The 11,142-nt window shown below is 36.5% G+C and overlaps 1 protein-coding gene across 1 annotated transcript in view; it reads right to left on the bottom strand.

The window, feature by feature from the left end:
* Nucleotides 1–2,788: 2,788 nt before the first annotated feature.
* Nucleotides 2,789–11,142, bottom strand: part of LOC103906838 (vitamin D 25-hydroxylase) — an 18,966-nt gene continuing 10,612 nt past the window's right edge. The window contains exons 9-12 of the mRNA XM_009288895.2: nt 8,120–8,261; nt 7,196–7,828; nt 4,347–4,676; nt 2,789–3,010 (exon numbers count right to left, since the gene is read on the bottom strand). Coding sequence (XP_009287170.1) covers nt 2,835–3,010; nt 4,347–4,676; nt 7,196–7,828; nt 8,120–8,261 — 1,281 coding nt within the window. The 3' untranslated portion in view covers nt 2,789–2,834. The remainder of the gene's footprint in view (nt 3,011–4,346; nt 4,677–7,195; nt 7,829–8,119; nt 8,262–11,142) is intronic.

The following is an 11,142-nucleotide window of genomic DNA, read 5'->3' as shown; positions in this document are numbered from 1 at the left end:
GGAAACAGGGCTTCCAGTTCTAAACTATCATCATGAATTCAAAAAGCTAACTCTGCAAAAGACAAAAATGAGAAGACTATAAATACTGGAGGGAATAAAACTTGGAAAAATGGTGAAACCAAGAGCGCCATAAATGGCATTAATATACAGAAATGGAGAGGTTACAACTTAAATTTCAAGAAATCTTTCCATCAGTATCTGGACACGTTGTTTTAATCCAAAACATTAGGACATTTATAGCCAGATAGGAAAAACTTCTGCAAATGGGAACAATCTTACCTTGACACATCACAATGTCTTTTTTCATCCTTAAATTCTACAACCAGAAAAAGATATACCAGTTAATATATCAACCTTTAATCCCAAAACAATGTTAAATAGCAGCCAGCTATGCTAGGTATTTCAGCTGTAGAAAACTCTCACCAGGAAATTCTGAACATCTGGCTGGCTACTGATGTTCATTACTAATCAATCTTGATACAGTGGAGAAATTCCGGAGGACTGGAAAAAATTATTATGTCAGTATTTCAAATTATTAAATTGAATCATTAAGATAATTTTAAGTCAGAGAGAAAATACAGAATGAAACATGTAAATATAACTAATACTGATATAGATTTCTAGAAAAGACTGTTTGCCGAATGTATTTGATTGCTTAAATGAGACCATAAGTTGGCAGGTAATAGTAAAAGTTCGGACTGATATTCTGAGGCTTTTATAAGGCGTTTTGATTTAGAAACGAGAATAACATATAATGAATGTGGTTCTCATTAAATGGATTAAAGACTAGCCAGGCGTTAGATCTCAAAATACCTCAGCAAAAGGGAATTATCACTGGCCAGCTGCATTTTGAGCACAGCCCCCGCAAGAACTGGTTCTTGATTTTTATTAATCCTCCCCCGACTTCAGTTAGAATTATTTGAACCATGTTAACCAAAGGATGTCCTAGAGTTCTTGCAACCCAGAAGGCAAGCCTAGATACTAACAAAACTCTGGCTGTCTGGTCTAAGGGCACAGGGTGGAATATAGGAAGAATTACGAGTCCAGAACTGTAGCACTGAATACTCTGTTCAGTATTGCTTCATACTGAAGGCACCTAAATTAGGTAGATTCCACAATTTTTTGTTAAGCATTTCACAAGCACCCAGCATCTACTTATGCAGGTATCCAGAAAAGCCTCAATCTTGACTCCTAAGCCCCGCTGTTTGCCAGTATCTTAGGAGCGGTTTATTAGCAGCTTTCATGGTGTGCCCAATGCACAGCAGTCACGCTTAGCTCCCTCCTCTCCTTTTTGAATCTTAAATCTTCTCTACAGAAAGGCAGTTATTCAGCAAGAGGAGTAGCCTGCCCACCCTCTTCAGAGCATCAGGAACATGTGTCTGAGATGCTCTCTGTGGGACATGTGGGTCTGACTACCCTCAGACAGAGTCAGTAATTAAATCTGGACCTGCTGCATCTTAAAGTCAACAGGCTATTATGTAAGTGGACTGGTATTAGCGCTGTTTGATCCTCTTTTGCTATTTCAAAAGAAATTAAGTATTTCCACTCAGTATAAGCTGTAAACATCAGGTCAGCAGAAAACCACCAATTCCTGCCTTCGAACTTTCCTGCAGCTCCAAACTGAAACATAAACTGTATAAAGAGCAAGGTCTAATATTCAGCCCTGTCCTTAAATAGCCACTTGCTCAGTGTGTGTTTTGTTCTGAACCCTATTCTGAGGCCCTACTTCTCCCCACATGGTGGGGACTGACCATACCATATTTAGAGTATCAGGTTCTCCTGTAGGGCCTGCATGCATAAATCTTTAGCTACCAATAACCACAAAGCAATAGCTGTCAATAATAAAAAATGAAGCTGGCAGAAGTCAAGAGTAGCTGTTATGCCTAAAACTTGTGCTTAAAGTCTATTTAAAATCTGTTTCTCCCCACCCTATTCCACTCCCCCTCCCAAAAAGGTTTATTTTCTGGTCAGACTCATGAGCAGCTTATTTTTGTGACTGGTGGTGTAGTTGCATGTGACTCTAGTAACACAAACACTGTTTTTTCCAGACTACTTAGGCAGAGATTAATCGTTACACAATGATCTGTGTTGGGAGGCAATGGAGGACATGTGTCTGGAAATGCAATAAACTGGCAAAAAAGATTGCTATAATTGTCAGGACTGTGGCATAATTGAACACTTTGTGTATGTTACTAAATGAGAAGCAAGCCCTAAAAGATCTTAAAAGTGAATTCACACAGTTATCTGATTCACTAGAAAATCATGACCAACTGGGAAGATAGGGCAAGGAGAGGAAGGATGAAAATGCTTTAATAGACAGTTTGTTTGTCAAGGCTGGAAAAGATAGTTTATTCTGAGTTACAGAAATTTAAATAGATACCTTTAAAACCTTTTTAGCAATGTACATTTAATGGAGAATTATAAAGAACAGCTTAGCTGCAATAATGTAAATGAGATTTCCACGGATGAATCCGAGTATAAACATTTTGAGCCATATTCTCCATGCTTATAAAAATATCCTCTCAAAGTAAAGTGGCTTGCTAAGTAATTAAATATTTAACAGCTGAAACAGAAGTTAGATTCAAAACAGACTTCTGGAGTGAAAACATCAACTTTAAACACAGGATGTGTTTCACATTTTTGGTTGAGGTTTTTCTTTGTGAAAACCGAGTAAAAAGAAACTATTAACTTGTGCACAAATAGTCAGAATTTATCTGCAAGTCCTTTAAATTTTTGTTCTTCTGACATGAACACGTTTAGAAATAGAAGGCAAAGTGGATCCTCAGCTGCAACTTGGAGCATTGTGCTCCACCTGACAACCTAGACCCTTCTCTTCACCGTCTTTCTGCACAGATGAGGTATGGCTGTGGTTGTAATGTCATGCCTAATCTTGGTTTGAGATCTGGAATCACGCCATGAGGAAAACACAGGTGAAATCGTTGTAGTAATGAAGTGAAAAACAAAAACATTTCCATTCGAGCTAGTTGTTCTCCAAGACAATGTCTTCTTCCTGGATTGAAAAGAAGGTTTTGAAAAGACTTGAAATGTGTTCAACTACATTTTCGCTCTTATTATGAACGAGAATGGTCATTTCTGTGTCCTAAGAGGAGCTGTATGAACTTGGTGGTAGTATTCTGTAAGAAAGGACAACTGATAATTTACAGCAAGAAACAGATTTTAGAGAATTTGTTCCTCTCACTACACAAATGCCATTGTAACTAATTCTGTCAAATTTATTTAGATAAGCTATTAGCTACTTTATCTCGTCTTGAAATGCCAATCGAGACAGAAGATGTTTTAAAAAAATGATACTGTGCATTTCAGCCTTTGTCCCCTGCTATTTTCTTAATTACACTTACTGCCAGTCATTATTACCTGGCAATTTTTATAATGTGGTAAGTAGAAAGATATGAAACAGGTCTTGATAATACCTTTAAATATTAGTTCCCATTCCGTGTATGACTAGTTACAGGGTGTAAATGTGGTTGTGGAAGACACAGATGAATGGGTATCAACATCTGGAACTGGCAAAAAGAAACGTAATACAATACACAATAAAGGTGGACTTCATCAGATCTAACTTTGGCCATTTAGATGTTGCGCATCTATTCCAAGGGAATTGTCTTGTCTTGTCTCCTTCTATTTTTTGGAGAAAGAGTATCCCAGATAAGCAAACTAAGTCACCCTCTACACAAGGCTATGTCTTTCTATGGACTGCAGAGGTAGCCCTGGCAGTTAGCTTATACAGAACACCTAATATTTTAGGCTGATAATCATATGCAAGGTAAATTATCCATATTAAGGTATATATTAATATCCATATTAAGGTAAATTATCCACTCTTACAGGCATCAAAAGACAAATCCATAATGAATTAGGACTGCCAGATTATCTCCTCAGGACAAAATGCAGTGCTACGTGCTGACCCCCAAGCTAGTTCTGAATAAAACCTGCAATTTCTGGTGCTGATCTAAGTGCTGAAATTTGAAGGCTGGTTGTGTAAATCACCTGTATGTAATGACTTTAGCAGCAAATGACTATTAATTGTGAAATGAATAACACTTACCTACTGCAATGATATAAAATGTATAGACTCCTCAGATAAGAAGATATTGTGCTGTCTTTTTTGTTAGTTTATATATAATAATGAGCTCATCTAGACAAAAGGTATTATGCTGAAATGTGTTACGTCCCGAGTGCATTATACTGAATATCTTTAAAATAGCTGTTTCATCAGACTGTGGATATTTTATATCATTCTGTCCATTCCTGATTTATTGCGATCACTTATATGTTATACATCTCTAGATTTATGAAAAGGGAACAGTGGAAGAAATCACTCTTACCTAGTGAAAAAGGAATAAATGCATCTTTCTTGACAAACTGCCCGCTGCTGTCCAAAAATCTCTCAGGAAAAAACACTTCTGGATTGCTCCAGTATTTTTCATCAAAATGAACGGAGTAGAGGTTTGTAATGACTGTAGTGCCTTCAGGAATAGAGTAACCACGCACAACAGTATCTTTGGCAGTTGCGTGAAAAATACCTAGTGGAGCTATATTACAGAATCTTAGAACTTCATGTAGTACAGCCTCAGTGTATGGCATTTTGCATTTCTCTTCTAAGGCAGGCATTTTGTTTGGGCCGATGACTAAATCGATTTCTTTTTGAACTTGCCCTGTTAGGAACAGGAATAAAAGGTGATGTTTATTGTGTAATACCCCTTATTTTTTTAATTTAAGCTATAAAATACATACTTTTAAAAGGATACTGAAACATGAAATATGTTATATAAAATATAGTAGCCTATAAGCTTTTAAATTTAGACTCTATATTCCTTAACCTGCTAGTAGGAATTATTACTAGCATATACACCAGTAATCTTCATTTTGAAAGTAATTATTCTCAGTAAAATCATGTTTTAACATACTTTTCTTTGCTTGTGTACATTAAATATCTGATACAACACAGTGAGAGCTAAGAGGGAGAGGAGTCTGAATTTAACTGAAAAGGAAAAATTCAATCACTGATTATTTTTAAGCTCTTTTAAAAATTAAGTTCACAGATTATTTAAATAATCTCAAAGGCATTCAAACTGTCTCTTCTTTTTCCTGATACTCTTTCTTTGTTGAAACTGCCAAACAGCTCCTAACTAAAACAAAGTTGGACTTTTACAATTCATGTGGAACCAATAATAAAAATCTGGGCAATGTCAGAAAAATTCTACCAGAGTCACCAGTTTTCAACCTGAAGTGGCAATGTTTCACATCAAAATAAAGAGGTGAAAAGCAGCTTAGTGAAAGTACATTCTGTGATGTAGTGGTGTATCGGTGTATATTGTAATACTTGGATAGAGAGAAAGTCTAAATAAATGAAAGGTAACAGTAATTTTTATTTTTATCCAGATGAGCTGATTTTGAATCCAAATTCAGAAACTCATTGTATCACAAGATCTGAGATCAGAAGATTATTTTAGGTAAGTGGATCTCTACAAAATCAGCCAACGCATAGGAGACACAAAATGACAGTTTTCTTGATCTTTATTGAAAAACAGTATCTCGGTCAGATCGTAATAGAGAAGGAATAAGGATGTTCTTGTTTTAAGATATGAATATTGCTTGTGAACTCGGACAGACTGACAACTTTGATTTAAGTGGACCTTTTTGCATTTGGGCTTTTTATACAATGTAAAGCATAAATATATCCTATTGACTAATTACGGCACTTAATACATTTTTAACTAAAATATGGACAATGTACATACGCATCCTAAAACTTAAGTACCTATGAAATCAGATTCTATTTTTTCATTTTATTAAATGTTTTTCTTTTTTGGTAGATTTTCTTATTATACAGTGTAGAGCACATAGATGAATCAGTGGAACTCAGAAGCATAGAAGCAACATTTAATTTTTTTTAAATCCATTTGTTTTAAATTGTCTGAAATGTGCTGACTGGTTAAAAATAGCAATCGCAGTTTTAAGCATCCACAAAAAAGATTATTAGCTGTACTTAGTGAGCTGAAGCTACATATTACTCTTAAGTATGTCCCTCAAGGTTTTTTAAATTAACAACTCAAATCCTGTTAGATCTTGCTTTTAATCCTAGGCTAGAAGAAAGTTTTCCTATTTTTTAATCTTTAATCAGTTTCCTCATGTTCAATTAATCAACTAACTAAAATAGTTGAGTAAATGAAAATAAGAAAATATGTAAGAAGTTACAGCTCTCAGGAGATATTTGAGCAAACTTTGGTTCTACTTGCTTAGTCAGATATTTTAACCAGCTCAGTGAATATGGGACTTAAAATAATGACAATAGCAGCAACCAAAGAGCTTTGGCATCAACTTCTTTATTTAAGCTGAATGATTTTCACTGTTTATAGCATGACATTCAAACATCTATTGCTGCCTTACTTTGGAATGACTGTAACACACCTTTTTATTTTTAAATGCTATTTTTGTTCTTCCAAAAGTATAAATATACATGTCTATAATATGTAAATCTATTGTGAATTGAGGCACTTACTTAAGGATAAAAAGAAATTGTACCTAAACTGTTAACCACAACTTTCACTGTTTATAGCATGACATTCAAACATCTATTGCTGCCTTACTTTGGAATGACTGTAACACACCTTTTTATTTTTAAATGCTATTTTTGTTCTTCCAAAAGTATAAATATACATGTCTATAATATGTAAATCTATTGTGAATTGAGGCACTTACTTAAGGATAAAAAGAAATTGTACCTAAACTGTTAACCACAACCTGATTTACATTTTTACTGATGTTTTGACATTTTTGATTTAGTTTATTACTTTCACATTTAATTGCATTTGCTTATTATTTATTAACTACATAGATGAGTACATCTGCCAACCAATATTATGCATCACAACACTAAACTTAAATATATCAGAAATACTTTATTAAAAATGTTAAAGCTTCATAAAAATGTATTCACAAAATAATATGCTAAAATCTTATCATCATACTTGACTTTTGATATCCACTTCATCTGCATATAAAATAAGCTTTTCACATCTGTCCATAGTATATTTGGCAAATGATACAATAGAGTAATATATACAAACCTTCCTTTTTGGTTACGACTATGGATTACTGCACCGCTTTGAAGAAGCATTTTAAATTTGCAATAGGAAAGTGTATCGGTTCCTCAAAACGTCAAAGTTCTTACCTTGAATGTTTGGATAAAGAGCCATAAATAACAGTGCCCATCTTAAAACATTTGTTGTGGTTTCTGTCCCAGCTATGATGAGTTCTCCAACAGAGAAAATTAAGTTTTCTCTTGAATATGTAGATTCTGGATCATTTTCATTGCAATCCATCTCATCTAAATATGCGTCTACAAAATGTCGAGGTGACTGAGGCTTCCTATTTTCAGAGACACGTTCAATAAGCTCATGAAGAAAGTCATAGACTTCAGCTGCATTTTTAAACAGCTGCTGGTGTTTCCCAAATGGCAAGATACCAATCCAAGGAAAGGCATTATATAAAAATACAGAAGCACTAGCAGCTAATTCAATATTTTCACTAAAAATCTCAATCATGTGCTGAAATTCAGTATCTTCATATGTAAAACGTTCTCCAAAAATAATCAAATTAGTAATGTTTGAAACAGCATTTGTTATCAAGTGCTTAAGATCAAATGGTCTGCCTTTGTATGTATCAATGGCATCAAGAAAAAACATAGATTCTTCTGAAATTTTGTGTTCAAAGGACCTTTGACCATATCCAAAAATTCGAAAGGTATTTACAGCTAATTTGCGATGTTCTGTCCATCCTCTGCCATATTTACTGTTCAGTAAGCCTGAAAAAATATTTTGACACAGTATTTTATGCAACGCTTTCTTTTTCCCCCGTAAGATAATAAAATTATTTAACAAGACAAAAAACGAGACGAAAAATTACACACATCTTGCTATGGAACATTGTCCAAGAGTGACAATCCTTTCCAAATAATATCTTTAAAGAAGCATCAAGTATTTTATGAAAGAAGATAAAGAAGTAGAGAAAACGGCTAAAGCAAATGTTTCATGTGATCACAAACCCATCTATTGGACAAAAATTACATTTTTATATAAAAGACAGCAGCACTTACCTCCCATGTTTGTCAGCTTCTTAAACAAGGGAAGAGACGGTCTATCTGCAAAAATTTCGCTTTGATGAACAAGGCATTCTTTTACTGCATCATAGCCGTTCAGTACAATAGCAGATATACCTCCAAGATCAAGACTGAAGATCTTTGGGGGAAAAAAAAAAAAAAAAATTGTAAAATGCTATTAAAACCAAATCTTAAGAACAAATAATGACAACAAGTAAAAACAAGTAATGAAAAAGTGAAACAACACTAAACATCAATGCAAAATACAGACTTGAAGAAACTTCAGTAGGGCATACAGGTAACCAGAGGTGACACAACCGTGGCATTACACAGTAGAGTCTGTTGTGAGCTAATTTACTCTCAAAAAATAAAGTAAATTAGCCCACACTACATTCTGTGCTTTGCTGTGCACCTAAAGCGACCAGCTCTCCAAAGAAAGGACTGGGGATGCTTTCATATAGTCATTAAAAAAAAGTGAATTTGGTACAACAATGCATATTTTTCAGAAAAAGTGTACTTTCCCCCAACATTAGTAGATATAAGTAGATATTAGTGTAAGTGTCTACTTATAAGTATATAATATAACATAACATTGTTACATATAAGGTACAGTTTTTATATAAGAACTAGAAATAAAGCACATATATCGTCTACTTTCCTAATTTGCCGAGACTACTTCCACAGGAGGGAGGAAAGCTTTACTACTGTATCTGCTCCTCCTCCCTGCCTGAGTAAAGGTAAATTCCAAGAGCTTAATTTGGTTAAGGGCACTATGACTGAAGCTACAAGTTTGTATCACGAAGACTTCCAACATGTCACTTAGTCATGGCAGACACAGAACTGGTGTCAGCTGTGAAAACAACCAGGCTGCACCCAGTCCTTTCTACCTCTGAAACTGGACACCAGCTTACTTTGCACAGGCTCCCAAAGAACCATCAGATGATAGAAGTGAGAGCCATGATGACAGCCAACAAATGACAGCATAGCCCAGCTAGTCCCATCTCCTGTTTCCAGAAGTGGTTAGCACTAGATGCTTTGGAGAAAGATGCAATACATCCTGCAGAAGGCACATACAGGATAAACAAAATGAAAATCTTAACCTAAGTTTTAAAAATTAAAACCGAGGCTAAACTCAAGATTGATATCCTATATCCCTTCCATATTTTTCTTAGCATTATAAATCCGTATTTTTTACCTACACAAATCTAGTTTTTCCTTCATCTCAGAGCTGTTGACCTCCACAATATGAAATCATGTTACCCTAATTATACATTCTGTGACAACCAGGTTGTCACCGAAAGGGTCGTCAGGCACTGGAACAGGCTGGCCAGGGGGGGGGGGGGGGGACCATCCCTGGGGGTATTTAAAAGACACGTAGATGTGGCGCTTAGGGACATGGTTTAGTGGTGGACCTGGCAGTGCTAGGCTAACGGTTGGACTCCGTGATCTTAAGGGTCTTTTCCAACCTAAATGATTCTATGATTCTATAACTACTTTGTTTTAGCAGACTTGGTATTTTCACTGTTATAATGGCTCGTCTTTTTTAAGTGACAAGACACTCCTAATATATTTCTGCAAACCATTTGTGAGTTTTGTATACTTTGATCATAGCTTATTTATCTTTCTTCCTATGTCATACATAATTTAAAAAAAAAAAATTTTGTTGTCTTTTTCCAGAGCCCCCCAAATCCTGATATGCCATCTTCAAGTTCCCTCAAAATCTGCAGGATCCTTTCTGACAGCAGGTGACTAGAACGACATACAGCATTCCAGGCAAGTAGAAAGCTTACTTTATTTGATGACACATTTTCCTTCCTATTTCCATTCTATTTGTCCTAGCATTTTGCTTGAAACACACTTTTTTCTATTGCCAAAATAAATGAAACAAAAGATAATCCTATCCTTTTGTTTCTCCCATTTAGCATGCTTTTAATTCATGCACTTCGCTTCCCTTCTCATTCACGGCAAGACTGTGACTATTTTGTTTCTGCTGTAGCTTTCATAAATGATCTGGACAAAAGCTTTCGACAGACTTAAGTTCTAGCAACAGTTTTATTTGCTTGTTAGAGGTGTTATATTTAAACACTTCTAGCAGTTTGAAGGACGTGATTTTCTAGACAAACCACTGTCTGTTGGACACAAAGCTCAGTCCTTCACAGACCTCCAGTGATAATCCTGCGAAGTAAAACACCACAGGTGTTACAGACAGTCTGGAGATGTACAGGCACGCCAAAGGGCTGGCCAGGGTGTGCGCGCTGACTGGCCAGCTACCAAAACGTACGTGTGTGTGTTTATGTATGTGCACACATACACACTTACAAACGCTAACACCTGCCTGCCTTCCCCTGCTAGATCTAGTTTGGGTTTAACGTTTATGAAGTTTGTAAGAATAGATTGGTTGCTTCAAACTGGCTGATGAAAAGAAACACCTGATATATAAGAAAGTATGAAAAAAAGAAAAAATCCATTCTTACGTAGTTATGCTAACTGACGGTAAGTATTCCAAATGCCCCACTGAAGGTACTTTGAAGCAACCTGTTTTCAGTGAAAATGTTGCATTATCCAAGTGCCTGCTCTTTGGTTGTTGCAATTTTGTTAATTTTAAGCCCTTTTGGCGTGTCCAAGACTTGTGGATATGAAGCAAGTGAGTTACTTCCCTTTGCAGCAGGACACCGGTTTAAGCAGTGTACCAAAAAACCAAAATAAAAGCAAGAGCAGGCACGCAGACAGCTCCGCTCCGCTCCGCTCCGCTCCTCTCCTCTCCACTCTACCGACCTAACGAGGGAGCTCTGGCTTAAGAGGGGTGAAAACTCTTCTCCTCCGCCACTGGTCCCGGCTCCCACGGGAAGGGCTGGCCGCAGCACCGGTTTTGCCAGAGCCTTGTGCTCCGGGCCCCGCTACCGGCCGGGTACCGGGCCCTTTCCCCTGCTCCCGTTAGCCGGCGGGGGGGCGGCGCCCACCGTCGACCCCGGACGGCCGCCTCCGCGGTGCTGTTCGTTCTCCGGCGGGGCGCGGGCGCC

The sequence above is a fragment of the Aptenodytes forsteri genome, unplaced genomic scaffold, assembly GCF_000699145.1.
Source record: "Aptenodytes forsteri isolate BGI_AS27 unplaced genomic scaffold, ASM69914v1 Scaffold8, whole genome shotgun sequence".
Taxonomy (NCBI): Eukaryota; Metazoa; Chordata; class Aves; order Sphenisciformes; family Spheniscidae; genus Aptenodytes; species Aptenodytes forsteri.
The sequence above is the reverse complement of the archived record's forward strand: the minus strand, read 5'-3'. Positions and strand labels throughout refer to the sequence as shown.